Source organism: Pelmatolapia mariae, linkage group LG4 (assembly GCF_036321145.2).
Source record: "Pelmatolapia mariae isolate MD_Pm_ZW linkage group LG4, Pm_UMD_F_2, whole genome shotgun sequence".
Classification (NCBI taxonomy): Eukaryota; Metazoa; Chordata; class Actinopteri; order Cichliformes; family Cichlidae; genus Pelmatolapia; species Pelmatolapia mariae.
In genome coordinates, this window is record NC_086230.1 from 697,118 (window position 1) to 720,942 (window position 23,825).

The 23,825-nt window shown below is 43.0% G+C and overlaps 1 protein-coding gene across 1 annotated transcript; it reads left to right on the plus strand.

Annotated features, from left to right (window-relative positions):
- Positions 1-738: 738 nt before the first annotated feature.
- Positions 739-23,823, plus strand: zgc:86896 (uncharacterized protein LOC415190 homolog). The gene is made up of 9 exons (XM_063470431.1): positions 739-856; positions 2,302-2,406; positions 17,038-17,260; positions 17,374-17,481; positions 19,467-19,673; positions 19,824-19,899; positions 20,185-20,375; positions 23,030-23,120; positions 23,668-23,823. The coding sequence occupies exons 1-9, from the start codon at positions 793-795 to the stop codon at positions 23,671-23,673; spliced, it is 1,071 nt and encodes a 356-aa protein (XP_063326501.1). The 5' UTR covers positions 739-792; the 3' UTR covers positions 23,674-23,823.
- Positions 23,824-23,825: the final 2 nt, after the last annotated feature.

Consider the following 23,825-nt stretch of genomic DNA (forward strand, 5'->3'; position numbering starts at 1 on the left):
AAATCAAAGTAAGTCCCAAAGAATGAATGAAGTAGATGTTTTTGTATGAAGCATTTAGTCAAACTGCTGATCACCAGCCTGTGCTGAGAGCGAATTGGAGACATTTGCTCAGAGCAAACTTCTGAGCAGGCAAGCTTGCTCAACAGCTATCAGTAGACACACCTACTGTTCTTTCACTCCCTTCAACAAGAACACAGTCATATTCTTCACCAGGACACAGTGCACAGCTCCTGTCGTGCAGACAGTCTCGCAAGTACAACTCTGAACCCTCCTCTACTACCCGACCACACAGACACAGGGTAAGTAATAATATCAGCCCCAATTATTTTGTATCAAATCTAAGCAACTTGTTAAGTTTCAGATTGTTTAAACAAAACAAAAGTAGAACCTGGAATTTAGGTGATATGTTATTGAGCTTAAAACCTTTTAAATGTAGTCTGTTGTTGTTTTCAGAAACAAACAAACGCTGACAAGTCTGTCATTCACCTCCAGATTTGTCTGCATTAGATCTAATAAAGTTGTTATCTCCCAGTCGTTATTCATCCAACTAACTATGAATTACACTAAAGCTATTCCAGAGTCCCTTCTTGAAACCTGATTTCTAATAAAACCCTCAAACAGAGAAAAGTATAAACACCAAACTATTTCTGCTTTATTTAAGAAAACTGTTCTCTCAAACAAAGTGTACTCTGTTTTTTCTCTTCCTTTCATCCTGCAACATGCAGCAGCCCATCTTTACAACAACTGTGACAGCAGCAGCATTCCAGCAGTCTGTCTTGCCTCTGTTCAGACATGTCGCTGTACAGTTTTGGACTGGAGCCGCTATCCTGCCATGCCTGGAACAAAGATAGGACCCGTAGGTGAAATACCAGAAAAAATAATCATGCTCCATTTCCATACATAGAGTAGCTCACACATAAATGCACATATATGGATTGCATTAATGTGGTTCAGAGAAACACTGGCAGTCTTATTATCAGTACAGGAAATTGACTCAGAGAGCTTTAATGCATACATGTACGGTATGTATACACCTGGAGGTGATCTGGGCCTTTGAATAACATTGCATTTCACTACATTTTTTAATATTATATAGAAAGCACTTAGGTGTAGAAAAAATTGTTTGTATGAATGGGTGTGAATAGGTGAATGAGGCATGTTATACAACCACCTGCAGAGGGTCAGGCAAGTCCTGAGGAGTCAGCTGACTGACAAGTTCAAGATCCAGGCTATCAACACCTACTGTGATCAGGTACACGGCTGGGATATTAAGCTGGCCAAAGGAGGAGATAGAAGCAACTGACATAAAGACCAGGAAGCTCCTGACCATGCATGGAAGGTTTCACCCCAAGTCCAGCACCCTGAGGCTGTACGCTAAGCGGAAGGAAGGGGGCCGGGGACTGGTGAGTGTCAGCACCACAGTCCAGGATGAGACAAGGAACATCCACAAGTACATCAGGGATATGGCCACAACTGACCGCATGCTCAGTGAATACCTCAGTCAGCAGAAACCTAAGAAAAAGGAGGAAGAGGAGGAACCATCATGGAAGGACAGGCCCCTGCACGGTATGTACCACCGGCAGGTAGAGGAAGTGGCTGACATCCTGAAATCCTACCAGTAGCTGGACAAAAGTGGACTGAAAGACAGCACAGAGGCACTAATCATGGCAGCATAGGAACAAACTCTGAGCACAAGATCCATAGAGGCTGAGGTCTATCACACAAGGCAAGACCCCAGGTGCAGGCTGTGTAAAGATGCCCCTGAGACAATCCAGCAGATGGAAAAGCGCAGGAAGAAGGAACATGAGAAGCTGGAGAAGTCCCAAGGCCTGGAGAACATGTGGAGGGTGAAGGTAACAGTGGTCCCAGCGGTAATAGAAGCACTAGGCGAGTGGCTCCAGCAGATCCCAGGAACAACATCAGAGATCTCTGTCCAGAAGAGCGCAGTACTGAGAACAGCTAAGATACTACACAGGGCCCTCAAGCTCCCAGGCCTCCCAGGACCCAAGCTTGAAGGATAGACCGCCCGCAGGGGCGAGCAGGGAACTTCATATATGTATATATATATATATATATATATATATATATATATATATATATATATATATATATATATATATATATATATATATATATGACAATGTATGTATGTGCAGAAAGAGAGAGGAATTTATATTATTTTCTGGTCATTAAACATTCTGTGGTCTCTTAGATGTTTCTTACATAAATATCTTTCTGTGGTTCATATTTCTTCATTATTGTTTGACTACTCAAACAAAGTGATGACATATTTGCTTCCAGAGATTGCTGTGAGTCCTAACAACAATGCGGTGAACATCTATGAAAAAAATGGCAAAGACTGGGTCAAGATCCATGAGCTGACTGAGCACAGCGGACGAATCACAGGTACCATATCTGTAATGGAAAGATTTAATCTGTTAAAATCCATTATGACTTTCAAAACGTTCCCATTTTCAAAGTATTAAAGAGGCTGGCTCAGAAGTACATCAGTTAATTATTAATGCCTAACCCCTCATGTGCCTAAGCATTTGCTTTGCTCTTTATTTCAAGGTTAGCAAACAAAAGTGGAAAAGTCTGCCCATTGAAATTAGATCATTTTTAAAATATCTTATAAAATGATCATTCTTGATAGCCTTTCATAAATATTTGATATGTGCTAATATCTCTATCCCTTTCTTCTGTTTTTAGTTAATTAGTTTTATTTTTGTTATTTTTATTCCATAATGTGTTTTTTTTTTAAATTTATGTTTTTCCAATAAAAAAGATGTTCATTTTGTTAGCTTTAACCCTCTGGACTCTATCCTGGCTATTTGTTCACTTTTCTTTTTTCAACCATTTTTGTTCTGTTAATGCAAATGGAATGAAACTTCCTAAAGGTGTGTATTTTTTCAGATTTTTTTTAATTTTCAACATCAGCTCCTTAATAATGTCAATAATATTCACTATACACCAAATTGTTCCTCTTGGCTCTATCGTGGCCATTTTTGGCCAATTGAAACCCATTATAACCACCTTTTTTGATTCCTTTGCAATGTTTTTTTTTTTTACCAAATTACATCATTTACCCATTTTTGGCCAAACAAGCAATTTCATGTAATATTCTTAGTTTCCAATAGGGGCGTTTGATGGCTTACCACACTCCAATGGACCAAAAGAATGACACAATTTTGACATAGGTTTGATCTTAAGGATCTAATAGTTTGTGTTTGTGCATGACATTGCAGCACAAACATGTATTTGCAAGATACACTGGAATAAATAATGACGCATCAAACATTACATAGGCTGCAGTAAATTTCTGTTGATGCAGGCTATTGAGCTTTGAGGTTTCCAGTCAAACTTAGCTTTGAAGCACATGTTAAAAGCACTTTTACTCTTGTATTTTTCATCAAAAGATACCATACCCAAAATATTAACTCTAGAAACAAAAACAAAAACAAAAAAACCCCAATCACAGGACATTTTGCAGCGTTCAAACCTGTTTGTAAACGTGTCCTGGAGTTTATGCAGGTGCAGACAGTGCTACTGCTGTAAGTAAGCCTAACAGCTTCCAGATCATTTATTCTGGCAATATGGCAAGAAGGTCATCACTGCTTCAAGCACTGCCTATATGATCTGGTCAGAGAGCAAGGACAGCAAGCAGTCCTCTGCCCTTGAAGAAAATACATCTGCCCAAGATGAAGAAACTTCCTCTCCAGAAGATGAGGGGACAATCTCCAAAGAGGCTGACTGCATCACCACTGATGATGAGTACTAGCCAGTGCCTGAATCCTCTTCTTTGGGGGAGGATTGGGGTTGGGGGGCATGGAGGTGGAGGCCGAGCAGCTGATGGAAAAGAACATAGGAGCATTTTCTGAGACCAAGGAGCCAGTGACTGAGTGGATCCCTCATGAAAGGAAAACCATGTGGGTCCCACTACTGAAGAGAGACTGCTTTACAATCCAGTACCCACTGGTATCAAACCAGGGCTCACCCTGTATGCAGTTTCCTGCATTAGCAGCCTGAGATCTACTTTTGACTTTTTTATAACAAAGGAGATCTTTTAGCTGCTGTGCACCCTTACAAACCTATGTAAGCCTAAACCAGGATAAAGCAATACATAGCATGTTGGATGACAACACTGGAAGTTCTCAGGAAGTAAAAAAAGGGAAAGGGGTTCAGACTCCAACTGACGGAGGAGCTCCGAGTACAACGTCTTTCCTTCGGTCACCTTGGCAGAGGAACTCCTCAGATGAAAACCGGCACAGGGGAAACAACCCAGAGCTTCCTCCCCAGCTCCTCCAGTTGCAACAGAGGAAGATTTTGTTGTCTGTCTTTGGCTTCACCAAAACTACCACGGCGATATCCCACATGCCAAAGCAACGGAGGAATGTGCTTCTTTTGACAGCACAGGGAACCAGTCAGTGATGGGGAATAAAGGATGCGTGAAATCAAGAAGCAATCCTGGACTACAATAGGCACAAATATTGCTTGGATAACTTAGAGGGTGTTGGCACCTCAAGTTGTTGAAGGAAAACTAACTGATAGCTGCTGGCTCTTTTCTCCAGTCTCCTGGATGTCTTGGGAAACAATGTCTTTGTCCCGCCGGAAACAACTTCACTGAAGTGGGGGAGTCCTCTACAACCAACAAATGAAGAGTGATCCTGGGAGAGCTGGGGCACATGCTGGTGACCTCAGCAACTGCAAGACACCCTTGTCCCTGATTCTCAGCCACTTCTGCCATTGATCTCAAGATACAGTAGTCTGAACCAGAGTGTGACCCACACCCCATCAACGAAATGAGAAGAAGGTGCAATAGGCGCACCTCCAGGATTGGAACAGCAGCCCCGTGCACCAGGTGTAGAAAGTGTGCTTACAAAAACCACTCTACTGTGGTTAGCACATCTTGCTGCTAATGAGGATGCACACAGAAGCACACACTGAAATATACATTTTGATCATTTTAGTGGTCATTTCAGTGGTTATTTGGTCATTATATTGCCTTTCTGGCCACTAACACACCATGTGTGATTTTCTTTTCATTTAAAAAATATTAGGTTTCATCATTCATATGCTGAAAAAATGTCAACTTCATTGCTATTTTCCCTCCAAAACGGCTGACAAACGTAGTAATAATACGTAATATGACTGGTATTCAAAGGGTATAATTTCTGAATTTGCATTATATTTTGGTTTTCATGACTTGGACCGGTGCTAATTTAAAAAGTCAAGTCAGTGAAAGTAGAAAAATGTTTTAATACATATCAATTTTATAGCATTTTGTGAATGTAAACAGGAGGTGGCCATTTTTGGCCACGAGCAAGCTGAGAGGGAGTTTTTTTGTTTTTCTGTCACTGCAAAAAAAACCCATAAAAACTCATAAGCGCATAAAACTCATTGATACTGTTACCTTCATCATGGTTAGAAAATTAATCAGTTTGCATGTATTATTTAGAAGAGAAATAGGGATATTATGCTTTTATCCCTTTGTAAATGATTACAATTATGTGATCTAACTGGTATTTAAAGGGTTAAAATTCTAAATTTGAATGAAATTTTGATTTTCACGAACAGCACTGATGCCATTTTAAAAAATCAAGTCAATAAAACTAAACTGGAATTATATAAAAAAAAACAAAAAACACCCATCTCGCCCCTGCGGGCGGTTTATCCTTCAAGCTCGGGTCCTCTACCAGAGGCCTGGGAGCTTGAGGGTCCTGCGCAGTATCTTAGCTGTTCCCAGGACTGCGCTCTTCTGGACAGAGATCTCCGATGTTGTTCCCGGGATCTGCTGGAGCCACTCGCCTAGCTTGGGAGTCACCGCACCTAGTGCTCCGATTACCACGGGGACCACCGTTACCTTCACCCTCCACATCCTCTCGAGCTCTTCTCTGAGCCCTTGGTATTTCTCCAGCTTCTCGTGTTCCTTCTTTCTGGTGTTGCTGTCATTCGGAACCGCTACATCGATCACTACGGCCGTCTTCTTCTGTTTGTCCACCACCACTATGTCCGGTTGGTTAGCCACCACCATTTTGTCCGTCTGTATCTGGAAGTCCCACAGGGTCTTAGCCCGGTCATTCTCCACCACCCTTGGGGGCGTCTCCCATTTTGACCTCGGAACTTCCAGGCCATACTCGGCACAGATGTTTCTGTATACTATGCCGGCCACTTGGTTATGGTGCTCCATGTATGCCCTGCCTGCTAGCATCTTGCACCCTGCTGTTATGTGCTGGATTGTCTCAGGGGCATCTTTACACAGCCTGCACCTGGGGTCTTGCCTGGTGTGATAGACCCCAGCCTCTATGGATCTTGTGCTCAGAGCTTGTTCCTGTGCTGCCATGATTAGTGCCTCCGTGCTGTCTTTCATTCCAGCTTTGTCCAGCCACTGATAGGATTTCTGCATATCAGCCACCTCCTCTATCTGCCGGTGGTACATACCGTGCATCTGCCTGAGGCATTCACTGAGCACGCTGTCAGTTGGGGCCATCTTACTGATGTATTCGTGGATGTTTCTTGTCTCATCCTGGACTGTGGTGCTGACACTCACCAGTCCCCGGCCTCCTTCCTTCCGCTTAGCGTACAGCCTCAGGGTGCTGGACTTGGGGTGAAACCCTCCATGCATGGTCAGGAGCTTTCTTGTCCTTATGTCAGTTGCTTCTATCTCCTCCTTTGGCCAGCTTATTATCCCAGCAGGGTACCTGATCACGGGCAGGGCGTAGGTGTTGATGGCCCGGATCTTGTTCTTACCGTTCAGCTGACTCCTCAGGACTTGCCTGACCCTCTGCAGGTACTTGGTGGTTGCAGCTTTCCTAGCGGCCTCTTCATGGTTCCCATTCGCCTGCGGGATCCCCAGGTACTTGTAACTGTCCTCTATGTCTGCAATGTTGCCTTCTGGTAGTTCAATCCCCTCAGTTCTGACTACCTTCCCTCTCTTTGTTACCATCCGACTACACTTCTCCAGTCCGAACGACATTCCAATGTCATTGCTGTATAGCCTGGTAGTGTGGATCAGTGAATCAATGTCTCGTTCACTCTTGGCATACAGCTTGATGTCATCCATGTACAGGAGGTGGCTGACAACTGCTCCGTTTCGTAGTCGGTATCCGTAGCCAGTCTTGTTAATGATCTCACTGAGGGGGTTCAGGCCTATGCAGAACAGCAGTGGGGACAGAGCATCTCCTTGGTAGATCCCGCACTTGATGGTGACTTGTGTTATGGGCTTGGAGTTGGCCTCTAGTGTTGTACGCCACATCCCCATTGAGTTCCTGATGAAGGCTCTTAGGGTCCTGTTGATCTTGTACAATTCTAGGCATTCCAGTATCCAGCTGTGGGGCATTGAGTCATAGGCCTTCTTGTAATCAATCCAGGCTGTGCACAGGTTGGTCAGTCTGGTCTTGCAGTCTCGGCTGACTGTTCTGTCTACCAGTAGCTGGTGTTTTGCGCCTCTGGTATTCTTGCCAATCCCTTTCTGTGCCCCGCTCATGTATTGACCCATGTGCCTGTTCATCTTAGCCGATATGATGCCTGACAGGAGCTTCCATGTAGTACTGAGGCAGGTTATTGGTCGGTAGTTGGAGGGGACCGTCCCTTCTTGGGGTCCTTGGGGATCAGGACCATCCGACCTTCGGTTAGCCATTCCGGGTGTCTCTCGTAGGCGTGAACCATGTCGGGCCCTGGTGCTGTCCAACTCTTCATACTGGAGACCCTTTCTTGGATATCTGCCACCGTGATGGTTACTGGACCCTGTTCAGGGAGGTTGCTGTGGTCTGCCCTCAGATCCACTAGCCACTGAGCATTGCCGTTATGGGTTGCGTCCTTCTCCCATATGCTCTTCCAGTATTGCTCCGTCTCAAGCCTTGGTGGTGCTGTTCTCTTATTGTTCCCTTGCCACTGAGAGTACACCTTTGCTTGTTCTGTGGAGAACAGCTGGTTTATTCTCCTGCCTTCTATCTCTCTGGTGTAGATCTGCTCTACCGCCTGAGCTACAGCCACCCACATCTCTAGCGCAGTGTCTTCCACCTAGCGGAGTGGACAAACAAACTGGTGTTTAAAGGGCTAAAAATTTAAAAAGTAATAACTATTTTATAACTGAAGTTAGTTAAAAGCTTTATATAGAAAAAATGGCAAAAAACATAAAAATAATAAAAATTACAGACCTAATCTGTTGGTGGCCACTTTTGGCCACGAACATGCTGAAAGGGTAGTGATTTTGAACAAACCCAGATGGTTAATAATGGGGTTACAGGTTTAATAATCTTCCTCTAAAAATGTTGTACACGCACAAATGTTCGGGTGCTGTGAAGTGTATTATTATAATTAGGTCATGTACTTGTCACATGTATAAGTTAGATGGGAACACCTTCTAAAACGGCAAGAGCAGCAGGGGATGATCACGGGAACAGAAAGACATGTAAAATCTGGTTAAAATAATTAATAAAATATATACTTTATTTACAGCATAAAAATGGATCCGGAAAGAATCATTCAATCAGTCAATTTTCCTGTAGACTCCCGGTGGGCCGTTCTCTTCAGCTGGGTCCACGTCATTCCGGTGGCCTTCACTTCGCTCTCGACAGATCTTCTCCACGTCTGTTTGGGTATCCCCACTTTCCTTTTTCCTTGTGGGTTCCAGTCCAGTGCTTGCCTTGTGACATTGTTAGATGGTTTTCGGAGTGTGTGGCCTATCCAGCCCGATTTTCTCTTCTTGATGTCTTGACCAACCGGGTTCTGGCTGGTTCTCTTCCACAGGTCTGTGTTCGAGATCTTCCCAGGCCATCTGATGTTAAGGATGTGTCGCAAGCACTTTTTGATGAAAATCTGTATCTTGCTGGTAATGGTGTTGGTCACCCGCCACGTCTCGGACCCATACAGGAGAACTGCTTTCATATTGGTGTTGAAGATGCGGATCTTGCTGCGCTGGGATAAGAGTTTGGAGTTCCAGATGGGTCGCTGAATGCAAGCCTTGCTTTATTGATTCGGCTCTTAATGTCTTCATCTCTGCCGCCATCTCTGTTGACTATGCTTCCTAGGTAGACAAAGCAGTCGGTTTCCACCAAGTCTTTTCCCTGTAGCTGCAGTGGATGTTCTTGTAAGTTGTTCACCTGCATCACCTCTGTTTTTCTGACGTTGATCTTCAGGCCGGTCTTTTCTGCCTCCTCAGCGAGCCGGGTAAGCTTGGACTGTGCATGTTGCTGCTTGTGGGACAGAAGGCTGACATTGTCTGCAAAATCCAGGTCCTCCAGCTGTTTCATGAAGGTCCACTGGATACCGGTGTTGCTGCCCTCTGTGGTTCTTCTCATGATCCAGTCCATGACGATCAGGAAGATTGTCAGCGACAGCATGCAGCCTTGCCTCACTGCGGTTTTCACTGCGAAGGGGTTGGTCAGTTTTCCATTGTGGCTGATCTGGTAGGATGAGTCTTCGTATAGCTGTTGGATGATGTTGATGAGCTTCTGCGGGATTCTGTAGTGCTGCATCAGTTTCCACATGGTCTCCCTGTCAATGCTGTTGAAGGCTTTTTCAAAGTCAACGAAGATTGTGTACAAGGGAGACTGCCATTCGATAGACTGCTTGATGATGATGCGCAGAGTGGCGATGTGGTCTGTACATGATCTGTCTTGTCTAAATCCTGCCTGCTCTGATCTCAGTCTCTTGTCTAGTGCCTTCTTCAGTCTCTGCAAGATGATTCTGGTCAGCACCTTGCTGGGGATGGACAGAAGCATAATTCCTCGCCAGTTGCTGCACTGGGATAGGTCGCCTTTCTTGGGGAGCTTCATCAGGTACCCAAGCTTCCAGTCGGCAGGCACTTGCTCCTGTTCCCATATCTTCACTAGGAGAGGATGTAGCATCTCCCCTGCTGCTGCCGCTTCTGTCTTGAGAGCTTTTGGAGGGATGCCGTCAGGCCCTGGTGCCTTTCCATTTTTCAAGGACTTGATGACTTATGTGATCTCTGCCTTGGTTGGTGGATTGGTGTTGATACAGAGGGGCTCTTCTGCTGGTGGTATGTCAGGAACTGTTTGCGGTGGTGGTCGATTCAGGATCTCTTCAAAATGTTCCACCTATCTTTCCTGACAAGGTCCGGGTGATCTCATACACTCTCTTCATGTTGTTCTGCTTGGCTGCTGTTTCTGCCTCTTCGGTCATACTGTACACAAATTGTCTTTTGTCCTGTCTGGCACTCTTCTTCACTTCTCGGTTCACCTCCCAATATTGTGCTCTGAGGTCTGTTTTCTCATGTTGATCCTGACATCTGTTAATTTTCTGCCTCACCTCCTTCCTCTTCCCTACCTTCTCCCATGTCTCTTTTGTCATCCACTCTTTCTGCTCCCTCTCCTTCTTCCCCAGGACTTTGATGCAAATGGCCTTCCAGGTCTTCTGTATTTCTGTCCAGGGGTTCTCTATTGTCTCTTCGACCAGATCCCCCAGGGCCTCAAACCTGTTCCATAGCATTGGATGATAGTGATCTTCCTGCCCTTGGAGTTGAACCTGGCTATCATAAGTCTTGGTGAGACAGGTTCCCATGCCATCAGCGCCCTTGTAGCCTCTGGCGCCAGCAGTAGCACGACTCCTCGGGTGTGATCGTGGTCCGCGTCTTTGTGCCCGGAGTAGATTATGGTTTCACCTGAAGAAAGTCTGGTCTGGCCGCTTCCATTCCATCGGGTCTTATAGTCCGACAACCTTGATGCTGTATCTTCTCATCTCCCTGGCCACCTGTGCTGACTTGCCACTTTCATACAGGGTTCTGATGTTCCAGGTCCCTATGCTGGTCTTGGCCTTGGTCGTAAGAAGACTTGTCAGGCAGCTGGCTTCCCGAAGGCTTTCACTGGCACGCGTCATGGGCCCCGCTGAAGAGGAGTCTTCCCGTCCAAGCAGTTGCTGGGATGTACTTGTTGTTGCGGTTTCTGTAGCATGACTTTTTTTTTAAGAGGATGGGGTTACTAGCCCTATGCCCAACTCTCCTCCTTTCTCATCCTGGACTTGGGACCAGGAAATGGAGTTGGAAAGAATTATTAAAAGAACATAAAACTAAAGACAATAAAGGTCCGCAGTCTGGGAGTTGAAGCCCCCCTAAGGGTCCCAATCAGTCTCCGCCACACTTAAGGCTGACAACAGTCCACCAAACTCCACCAATGGGTCCAGGCTGACAGCGTCCTCCAGTAGTGTCCTCCGCCACTCTGCTCCACTTCCGCTAAACACAGTGAAGTAGCGGCAGTCACCTATCCTAATGTACCAGGGATGTCTCTATACATTTTTACAACGGGACTTACCCCACGAGGGCAGAGCTCTAAACTTGACCCGCCGCTGCTCCGTGCCTAAAGCGTTTTAGCTGGCGTCTTGCTGCCACCTGGACAAAGTCTGCCATCCATGGACCGAAGGCCCTCTCTCCTTCTCCTGCGACTGCAGCCGCGCCCTGCCGCCAGTTACCGTTCCACGGCTCGTGCTGCCTTCGGCCTTCGGCTGTGTCCTTTTGCACAGCCACCTCCTGTGGCTCCGCCTGCCGCCAAGCTGCTCTGTGGCTCTCTCCTTCTCCTCTGTGTAGCCCTGGCTATGTAAATAGGTCATTTATTTAAATAGTTCATTTATATTGATAGTTAAATGCAAATGTTCACTGTGTTCAATATTGTGTATATAAATGCCTGTAAGGTATGTGATGTGTGTCAGTTAAATGCACAACCTTTTTATTTGTATTTTGAGGTATATGTCATTATTTTTGATATGGTATTGATATGTACTACAGCTCCAGTGAACCCTGAAGTAGTCTCAGGTAGAGGGGGTGGGAGCAAGTGGGGAGCCGTGTGCACTCTGCAGGAAGCGAGAGAGACGAGAGCTGAACAGTGTCGAGTGAACGCAGAGTTCATAGAAGGGCGACAGACGTATTTTTGGATTGACGGATAGTTAACTGGAGTGGAAATCTGTTGTACCCTACTGTGAGGTAAATGTGAATTTTGTCTGACACTTGTACCATATGTTATTGTGTAAAACGGGCTAACTGCTAACCGCGATTAGCCGCTAGCACAACTGCTAACATAGCCGCTAGCATAGCCTAGCATATTCGTTAAGCTCTTGTTCTGCTCTGTTTTATTAATTAAGCTAATGCTAAGATTGAATGTTATCTCATGTGAATTGGCATTTAGCGGGGTTGTGTGATTCAGTAGGAGGAGACGGACGTCTTGCTGGCGTGTCAGAGAGGTCCCTTCTGCTGGTGTGCTGAAGTTATGTGTTCACGTGGGAGCACGTGGCGAGGACGACTGTGAGTGCTGCCGCGGCCTGCTGGTAGCCTTAACCCAGTTTCCCCTGCTATCCCCTTGAACTACCTGGAGGTGTGAGTACTGTTATTTGCACGTGCTTTTTATTTTACTGCTTGGCAACAAGTGAAGCGACCATATTGTTTTAGGTCCCAACGCACCCGAGCCACGACTCAGGCCTGCAACGAGGGGTTTGCTAGCAGAAAGACTGTAGCACTTGAGGTCTGTGTGTGTCGGTGAGAGTGTGTGTGGGCCCACAATATTATTTGATTATTTTGTTTCTGTTGAAGTAGATACCTTACATTGTTTAACAAACTTTATTGATTTTACTTATTTTCTTTTGTGTCATTAATTAATCATTCACTAAAGTGGAGTTAACTTTATAATTGACCTGCTTGTGTGTGATTTATTTCTATATAGTGTAGTTTTATTGCATATTTTATACCATAAGCATTAAAAAGGGAGTATCAGTAGGAAAGTAACAACAGGAACCCAGGGCCCCTCTCAATAGAATGTGGGACGGGTGTTACATCTGTGTCTGGCCACACCTCTCTTCTCTGACCTGCCAGGCCCTCTTATTGGCTGCTGCCAACAAGGGAGGCCTGATTGATTTCTGTCTCCTGTGCCCTCCAGGTGTGCCTAATTAGGGAAAGCAGGGGGCAATAAATACTATAAAAGCATGCAACACTAAAATACACTCAACATTAAAACACAACAAAGCATGCAACACTAGATAAGAAATCCTTCTTCCCCAGATGACATACTTCTCTCAGTACATAGACCCTTTAACAGCAGTGAACTTCTTTGTGTAGGACATAAAGTTGAAGACAACATTTATTTAGTAAATTAAAGCTGAAACATTTTGTTAGAATTCTAAGTGTGTTTACTGAAAATCAAAGTGTCAGTGAGTACAGTCTCCTTCACCACCAATACGCACTCAGAAACTTGGGAAACTCACACAGGAAGTGGTCTGGCAGACCCAAAGCCACAACAGAATCAGAATACAGGTTTGTGAGAGTCAACAGCAGGTCTGATAGCTGGAGCATGTAGCTCAACAGTAGTTAAAGGGAGCTAGTCTTAGCTTCAGTTATACAGAGAAGACTGCAACATGTAGGTCTGACACGTTGAATTGTTAAGATGTCAGAAAGGGGGATTGTTTGGGCCATGAACCAAGGCCAATGGACTAAAGAAGGTCTATAAGACCTATAAGACCTCTAATAAGTCTATAAGAAGGGTTTATAGACCGATGAAACAAAATCTAATTCACTGCAGATGAATTACACCAAAAGTATGTGCTTCATGAGATGTATGTTTTATATTTCATATTAGAGCTCTAAATGGAGTTGATTGCAAAGGTATAATTTGTGTTTTTAAATAAATCAAAAAATCCTTATGAAAAAGTTGATCTGTGGCATACATCGATAATTTGCTGTCTTTAAGATTTGTTTGTGAGTTTAAAACTATAGATGTTATTTCTGGTGTGCAACAGTGGCTATACTGATTCAGGGCTCGCAAAATTTCAAAATCCCTGGTAGCCCTTCGGGCAGGGACTCTTCAGTTTTTGGTAGCCCAAAATAAATTTAAGTAGCCCGAATAAAAAAGGGAGCAATTTTTTTTATGTTTTGTTTCCTGTTTTGTTTCCGTTACAATATTATATATTGTAACGGAAACAAAACATTAATCAAAAAATTGTTGAAACACAATTACAATATTGTATAAAAATTACAATCATCAACTCAAATACTTGGTTGTAATTGAACAGAAATTTCTATAAACTTGTAAGAACTGTACAACAGGAATCAGTCTGTGTCAGATCCTGAATTTGACATTTCCACTGAAATCACAGGTAAGAGGCAAGTGGAACCAAGATCTAGGCCATTTGCTTTTTGAAGTTTGCAAAGACTGCTAAATTTTGCCAGTGGTAGTTCACTCTTTGCAACATAGTAGGCTGTTCTAAACAGATTTTTCAGGTTGATTTTTAGTATGTTATTTGCAGACTGAGCAATAATCCATTTCTTGCATTTGTCATGGGTTCTAATGGGGGCCTTTCTTAAAATTACTGGTCCCAGTAACAAAGGCACTTGTCAACTCAGAAATCGAGGGAAACCAACAACACACCCGGCAGAACATTATGTTATTTACACGGGTGCACATAAGTGGTCCGCATGTGTGCATTCGCTGTCAAAATAAAAGACGCGCACCAGATAAGAAGTTGCAACGCGCGTTTGCGTCCATATAAAAAGCACTGTTTTTGTCCGCTAGAGTGGGATTTTCATGGCACATTCTGCACCAAATCTCTGTGCATTCATCATTTGTTTAAAGCCAGCTCACCTCCTGCAACCACTTTTCCTAGAATACGCGCTTCTTTTGTGGTTCGGACTCCATCTGACATTTCGTTGGAGGTGGAGGAACACCAAAGTAATTGCTTAAAGGAGCTTCTTCGACATCTTTAAGAGTTCTAAACAAATGTCTGTCCTCCTCCAGAAAATCTTATGGACGCAAACACGCGTTGCAACTTCTTATCTTGTGCGCGTATTTTATTTTGACAGCGAATGCGCACCTGCGGACCACTTATGTGCACCCCTGGTTATTTAGCTTGTCATATTGCAGCCACAGAAATTCTTTTGTCCATGAAACAATAAAGCTGCACTTTCTTTTTGCCTTATAGTCTGATTTGTCATAACTTTTCCGTTTTGTGGTAGGCTTTTCTTTGGCTGTCACTTCTTCCCCCTGACCGGTCTTATTTGGCTCAGCAGAACTAAAATATATATCCTGCTGCCTTTACACACGCACTCACATAAGCTCAGCGATTCTCTGCGCGATCAACCTCTCACATGTTTAAGCTTCCTGCGGGAGATTTCACTTGTCATGTTTCCATAGTAAACTAACGATTGATAAGATGATGTCAGAGGAATTGGTGCGCAAATTATCGTCACTCACCAATCAGTACTGTCGCTCTCTATACACAGTTCGCGCGATTGCAAAGTGAAAGCAAAAAACAAGCGCAAATTCAAATGCGATTTCAATATGTCACATATAGGGCTGCTCGATTATGGCAAAAATTATAATCGCGATTATTTTCACTGAAATTGAGATCTCGATTATTTGATGATATTTATTTAACAATAACAATGTATTGAATAATGGCTTTAAAGATTGTCAAAAATAGTATAAAATAGTGTGCAAATACTGATAACAGTGCAAATGTTTGCAATATAAAAAATAAAATGTAAACATCTATGTTTAGTGAACTTTGCCATGTCGCTCTGTGGTGCAGCTATGACACCAAAGTTTACACACTATGTCTACTTGATCCACGTCTGACTCCGCGAACCCATAATGTTTCCACACGACTGACGGGGTTTTTTTTACCTCTCTTTTCAACCAACGGCAGTCACTCTGCTCTCCAAATATGTTCTGCTTAGCTTTCCGAGCTTCCCTCTGTTAGCTCCTCTTAATTGTTGTGCCGCGTGTTCGAAACGCAGAGAGGTGCGCTCGATTTGCCACACGGAGCAGCGCGAGAGTAAAGCACGAGGGAGGTGCTAACAATCGGCTCAGTCATTTTTAATGATCGTTGAAAGCCCAGATCGTAATTTAGATTAAAATTCGATTAATTGAGCAGCCCTAGTCACATATTGGCAGTGGTTCACCAATGCCAATGACATATTTACCCAGCTACATTTCCGAAAGAATGCAAAAGCATTGACATATATTTTTCCTTCCTATGATAGCCCGACGGGCAGGGCAGGGATAGATTCTGGTAGCCCGACTGGAAAAATTTTGCGAGCCCTGTGATTTATTACTGGCTACATTTTGATGCTGAAAAAATCGTATAATTGGATAAATTCTAAAGCACATTTTATCCAGTCATGGTATGTTAGTTTCATGTGTTTGCAACAGATGTAGCACCTTTTGGGAGGTTTAAATGTCTGTATTTTGGCCAAGTATAACTGACTGTCAGTGGGTAGCTAAGTTCAAGTATCCGGTACCTCTGCTAGAGGTACCGGATACTTGACCATAAATTCCAACACATTAATACCATTACAGACGGCATCACTGACTATATAAATATCTGCAAGTATACCATCATATCAAGCAATGACCTGAAGGCGTACTGAATGATAAGAAGAGGGTCATTAGGTCTGGGAACAAAGAGGAGTTGAAAAAAATGAAGGTGGAGTATTAAGGGAGGAGTAAGGAGATGGAGTCCAGGGAGCTGGTGAGGAGGTCTGTGGAGTGATCAGTCAGAAATCACCTCCTTCTGAATGTCAGCAACATAAAAGACATGGTAAAGAGAGGGGAAAAGAATGTGACTAGGCCCATTAGCATCATAGGTGAGGAGGTGGACAGCTACAGGTACCTGAGGTACACCTCATTTTATTTTCTCAGGAAGCTCAGATCCTTTATTGCGTGCAGCAACGTCTTGGAGATCTTTTAGTAGTCTGTCGTAAATGCCATTTACTTTTCTGATCAATTCACAATGCTGGAACCATCACTGGCCAGAATCATTTTAGTCAGTGATGGACAAACTGCTTCCTATCATGTACAGCCCATCTCACCTGATCCATTCCACACTACTGACATAGTAGAGAGCCGTCTTCGTCAGACTTTCTGCCATAAAGAATGCTTCAGGAAATTATTTCTACCATTATCTATAAATCCATTCAATAAATCTGTTTTGTGTGATGGGTGAGGATACCTATCAAGTATAAGATTCCATGCACATATGTCTGTATTATTCCTTCTTGCAGCTTTTTCTCAGATATATAGTGTCCATATCTATCGTCCATAGGCATAGACTGGGCCCCACAGTCTAATCGCATAGTGACATGTGCCTCCGACCGCAATGCCTATGTGTGGACCCTGAAGGATGGTGTCTGGAAACCTACCTTAGTCTTGGTACGCATCAACCGTGCAGCCACATGTGTGAAGTGGTCCCCACTGGAGAACAAGTTTGCCCTGGGCAGTGGAGCCCGTCTTATCTCTATCTGCTACTTCGAGCAGGAAAATGACTGGTGAGCAATATAAGATCTCATTTAAAAGACTTGTGTTTGGTACATAAGACGTGATGATGTTGATTTTTTGTTAGTATTATTGGAATGGTTCTAACATTCCTCCTCCACTTTAGGTGGCTGAGTAAGCACATCAAGAAGTCAATTTGCTCTACAGTGCTGAGTCTGGACTGGCATCCCAACAACATTCTCCTGGCAGCAGGATCTGCAGACCTTCACTGCAGGTGAAACTGCAACGAAACCTGGAAACCCAAGCCACAAGTTTGGCTGTGGTCGATCTTTGCATGATGAAGACACACAATGACTGCATCTTTCTCACATATTTGCACATTTCAGTATAAATTTGTTTTAGGCAAATCTTCAAGCCACACTGTTGCACTGGATCTTGCTCCTTGATTAACACGAACTAATAGAGTGGAATTTATTTTGACTTAATCACACTTACAGTCTTCTGTTGCCCTCATCAATGAGGGTTAGGATTTACTTTGTGTAAATCCTAAGGGGTGGCTGTAGCTCAGGAGGTAGAGCACGTCATCTACCAATCAGAAGGTTGGTGGGTCAATTCCTGGCTCCCCCAGTCTGCATGCCAAATATCCTTGGGCAAGATACTAACCCCATGGATTATGAATGCGTATAAGTATGAGAGGCATAGAGTACTTGTGTGTATGGGTGAATGCGGCGTGTTGTATAGAGTGCTTTGAGTACTCCAGGAGAGCAGAAAAGCGCTATATAAGAATCAGTCCATTTACCGTTTGACTAAGTCTACAGTTAGCAGGTGTTGGGAATTTCAGTTTAAAGTCATGATCAGGATAAAGAAGACACATTACTTTCATAGGAAAGTGTGCCAAATCATCTCTGGCAGTGCCAGTTTGACTGTTGTTTGGTGTCATTCATTGGACTGGATCATTGAAGTCTGAATTACCAAACATAGCCACAACAGCCTGTTACCTCCTCCTAATGCTGGTCACTGGCTTGGTCACACACTGCTGTGGATTGGGGTCCCATTCTTCAACCAGCATTTGTCACTCTTGCGCAAACATCACACCCAAACTGATCCCGTAAATGTTCAATGTGGTTGAGGTCAGGACTGCAGGTAGGCCAATCCACCCACTCTCCTCCCAAGTTCTGGAGGTTTCTGGTAAACTCCGCTCTGTGGGGACGAGCACTGTCATCTTGGAGAATAGAGTTTGGTCCCGGACTGTGGAGATATGGGATTGCCTGGTTGCACAACCTCATCTCGATATCTCTCAGCATTGAAACTGCCTCCAGTGAGGAGAAGCCTCACCATCACCATCGCAGTGCCTCAACCTAAATCTCTGGCTGGTGAACAAATCAGCTCAGTGTTCCTCGTGTCTTCACACTACCCAACAATCCAACTGCTGTAGGCAGAATCTGGACTCATCGCTGAACATATTGTTCCTCCACATGTTCAAGTCCAGTGCACGTGTTGCCAGCACCACCGCAACTGGTCCTGACAGTGAAGGGCAGCCATGGCAGACCTCCTGGCTCACCTGGCTGACAGGGTGAGGAAATGGTCTTCTTGTCGTGTCATCTTCTTGGCATGCCCACTTCACAGCCTGTCTTCGACATCCTGCGTTATATGGAGCTTGACCATCAGTTTATAGATGGTACTAGGGCTCACACGAAATAATGTTGCAGCTTGGTTTTGCAGAACACCAGCTTGAATTTGCCTGATCAGTCAAACATGTCATACTTGGATGAAAAGCAAACTGACTGTTGTAGCCGGTGCTGCTAATCTGGTGTCGATTAATCACCTTATTGTCACCAGAAGCTCAAAACAAAAGTCAGTAAGAGAATAAGTTTTCAACAGCACAGCCCAAATACTCAACTCTGCTGCATAATTCACACATTCTCCTTAAAGATGCAGCACCATTTAAGGAGAAATAAACAACTGCCATCAAGCATCAATCTGCTTTTTGTGCTAAGTTTAATTTTATACTATCTTTGCTTTAACCTAATATTGTTTTGTGTAAAAAATTTTAAATAATAAAAGTAAAAAGTCAGATGTGTCAAGCATGAAAGGCAACCATAAGGTTTTATGTCATAAAATAATGTCAGCACACTTGAACCAAAGATGTCTTAATCATTTTGGTTACGGGCCATACAGGCTTTATGTGCAATGAAAAAGTAGACAAAACACATTGATTCACTATTTAAGAACTAACAAAGAGATATTTGTGTTTCCCAGGATTTTCTCAACCTACATCAAGGACATCGAGGAAAAGCCCGGGCCCACTGCCTGGGGGGCCAAGATGCCTTTTGGGGAGATGATGCTGGAGCATAAAGACTGTGGTGGGTGGGTACACAGTGTTTCTTTCTCTCCCAGTGGAGACCAGTTGGCCTGGGTGGCCCACAACAGCAGCATCAGTGTCGCTGATGCCACACAGGGGAAGGAGTAAGTATTGCTACTGAACCACTTACTTCATTAATATGAGGAGTATTATTTTATTCACTTAAACATATAGCCATTACTGTAAACCTTTCCTTGTATATAGGAGTGCCACAGGTGCATGACCTTATATCATTTTACCTGTTTGTCTGTTAGGGTAACCCAGCTGACCAGTGACAGTCTGCCACTGCTGAGTGTCCTCTATATCAGCCCTACTGAGATTGTTGCTGCGGTAACTATGCCCCGCTCCATGTGTTTGTCTGTGTAAATCAAAATTATTCAACTGTGTAAAGATGTAAAATCTCCATATTATCAATAGATTAAATGACTCTGAGTAATGTGAAAGGCATGTTCAAGACAGAAAGACAAAACTGAAGCCTTGATAAATAAAATAAAAAATTTATACTAAATTGTGTCTGAGCTTTGCTGCTCCATGGCCATTGGTCACACAATATCACATTGAAAAACAGAATATCCAAAATGATCAGATATTCTTTTGTGCTTTTTCTGCACCCAGGGACATGACTGTTGCCCCTACCAGTACACGTATAAGGGTCCACGCTCTCTGGAGTTTGTGAAGAAGCTTGATATCCCAAAGCAGACCTCCAAAGGGAATATGTCAGCAATGCAACACTTTCGCAACCTGGACAAAAAGGCTACTGAGGAGGAAACCAGTGACCTGGACACACTTCATCAAAACAGCATCACGTGAGGAATACTGCTTTTTAATTTGAAAAGGCACAATAACCTTTGCTGAGGAGGTTCTGTTCTTAAACAACTGAGTGAAGGAAGCATGTTTTAAATATTTTCTACAGAGTTTTACTATTTGTCATCCTACAGCTCTCACCTACTTTATTTTCTGCCAACATTTCAAAAGCTGAGTGTTTCTTCTTCACTCACTATGTGTTTATAGATCTCTCTCCATTTAATTATTAGTTATTATTAATCTCTGGCTCCCAAACTGGTCTCAGCAGATGGCTCCGCCCCAGGGGCAGATCTAGAGAAATTTTCTTAGGGTGGCATGAGGGTGGCAAAGAAATCAAATGGGGTGGCAAAATCAAAGCCTCCCCCCCCCCCAAACACATATGCAGGTGGTTACATATGGTTAAAATGATTCAAATGCAGTAAGTATACACGTTTTTCATATAAATATGTTCTATAACTTAATTATTGTCTGTAGCCCACATAATTACACACTTTAGTTACATAAAACATGTGAGTTTTGATGTTATGTACTGTATAGCCTGTATAATAAATAAATATGTAGCCCAATAAGTATAAAATCCAGAAAGCTACACAACATGGGGCGGTTCATTTACAAACACAAGTCTAACTTAAGTTTCACACTGTTTTTTGTTAGAAAACAATCACATTGTTACAGCTTAAATTACACAAAATGTCAGAAATCTGCACTGTCATGAACAAAAATTTAAACCTAATTTTTCATGATTGGTTGGATTAACCCACTGAGGTCTGAAATACAACCGGTCTTTTTTGACTCCTTTTGAGTTTACGTTTGTATTTCACCCTCAGATTGTTTCATTTTATTTTTTTCCCCTTGCCTTGTTTGGTATCTTTTCAGCTCAACTGAATTTAGTTGTTTTTTTCACTGACATACTGCATTAGTACTACTATTACTATTAATAGTACTATTACTGATCTGAAATCACACAAAGAGCTTAAAATCCTAGTAGTATTTTTTACTGTAAAAAAAAAAAACACAGACATGTTGAGTAAATTTTTATAACTTGAAATGCAAATATAAATTGTACATTTTGTAAACATATACAACTATTTATCTAAGAATGCAGCCAACACACCTGCTGTTTTTTTTTTCCATTTTATGCAACCATTTAAAAATATTACTAAAACTAAAATGAGAGAACAATCAGCTGTCGCAATAAGATGCCCCACAAATGATGTGTGGCAGTAAAAAAAAAAACAGTTTGTCCGCCAAAAGACAGAGGAGAACAGCACAGGGACAAACCTGCAGGCCTGACAACAGGAGGTGTATCACTCCGCTGGGTTTCTACTTAGTGACTGTGTTTACGCTGCAATGTACCTTTGTGACATTCATTAGTGCCCTCACTGACACACAAAACAAAACGACTACACAACAGAACAGCTACACAAGACAACACAACACACTAAGTATACACTCCACACTAAACGTCACAAATCTCCCACATCTAAAAACTCTCTCTCTCTCTCACTCGCTCGCTCTGTCTCGCTGCCGTTACTTTCCCTCTTCCTAAACAACCAAATCCCACGTGTTGACTTTTTTTTTAATTGGTCGACATGGTGCATTTTTCCACCTATAGGAAAGAGGTGGCTTTTTTTCCTTTCTTTACTGGTTTCGCGCTGTCCTTAGAAAACGCTTAAAACACACACACACAAAAATGTGACGACAGTATTTAGAAAAAAGCGTGGCTTATATATATTATCATAACTGTGGATTTTCTGGCCTGTAATTAAAATTTACAAACTTTGAAGTCCGAACTTTCAATGTGGGCTGAAATAGAGACTCAGCGTGGCTGCAGCTTGTTGCTATGTCAGCTTACATCAGTCTTGTGATTTGGAGGTGCAGCGTGTCCGTGGACCACAGAGGGTTAATAACACTCACCTTCCTTCCATTTCCAGAGTGTAACATCCAAACACCTGTGTAAAATCCGAAATTCCCATGGTGTTGTTCAAAATGTGCTCTGGCACAATCACAAACATCGCTTGCTACTAAAAACAAGAAAAAAGCCACAGGTCCTGCTATGGGCTGAACCATTTGTTAATGGTGGAGGGGGGGAACACTCTGCAATATATTCAGTTTTAGCATTTATATTCACTGTTGACTGTAACTACGATAAAAACTGTTAATGCTATCTTATTTTAATAAACAACACCGTCATATGCAAAACTGGGGTGGCACTTGGGGTGGCAAGGGATCATTTTAGGGTGGCACTTGCCACCCCATGCCACCCTTCTAGATCCGCCCCTGCTCCGCCCCTCCCCAGCCTGGTTCTGTCGGAGGTTTCTTCCTGTTAAAAGGGTTTTTTTTCCTTCCCACTGTCGCCAAAGTGCTTGCTCATATGGGGTTATATGATTGTTGTGGTTTCTCTCTATTATTTACAAAGTAAGGTGTGCTGAGGTGACTGTTGTTGTGATTTGGTGCTATGTAAATACAATTCAAGTGAACTGACAAATTAAAATGGAAACTGATTTTAAAACCATCATTTATGTAATACCCGTTCATCTCACTTTGCTCACAGAAGAGCATCTGTTAGTACGTGTCAGACATTTTGTCTGTCCAAATATTTTCACCTTTGTTGTCATTTCCTTTCTTAGCTGTTACTTTGTGTTGTGCTCTGCAGGCAGCTGCGTTTTGTGTCACTGGACAAAGCCAAAGTTTTGCAGTACAGCAGCGTGGGTCTGGATGGAGCTATGGTGATCTGGGATTTTAAGGTACTGTCTTCAGTAGAAATACAAAAAGATGAAGTGGATGTAGTAATTATTTTTGAAAAAATCTTTTTTGAATCGCTCTGATGATGCGAAACTGAGCAAGCTCAGCTTACTGAAGTCGGGCTTCTCGATAAAGTAAAAGTAGGATGCACACAGTGCAAATTTACCAATGTTTCTTAAATATCTCACATTACAGCTTCAGACCAGTTTTCTGATTTCTGATCTCCAAAACACTCAAAGTGATTTGTCACTGCACTTGAATGTAAATTTGAATTGTTACGTTTGTTACTAGGAGTTATTTAAACCTTAGGAGGCCTGTAATATTGATTGCAGGCTGGGAAATCTGAATTTCATGCCTGAGAGTATTAATGGAGATCCACACTGAAATTTACCACTGATAATACACTCAGGTGTATTGGATCTCTGTGCTCAGTGTTAGCCAACAGCTATAATGGAACAAGAAACACATCATTTGATGATCCTTGTGTGTCAATCAGATCTTAAAGGCTCATATGTTCTAATATGCTTTTGTTTTTGCTCTCCTTTGCAGCCCTGACTCCACATTTGTCCTTGAGCTGAGTCAGAGTATCATCCTTGGTTCATTCATCCATCTGTTTTCCAGTAACTGGGAAATGCTGTTAGCACATGTGATTTGTGATATTTGACAAAAAACTAATTGTTTACAAAAATAAATGGGTGATGTATTGC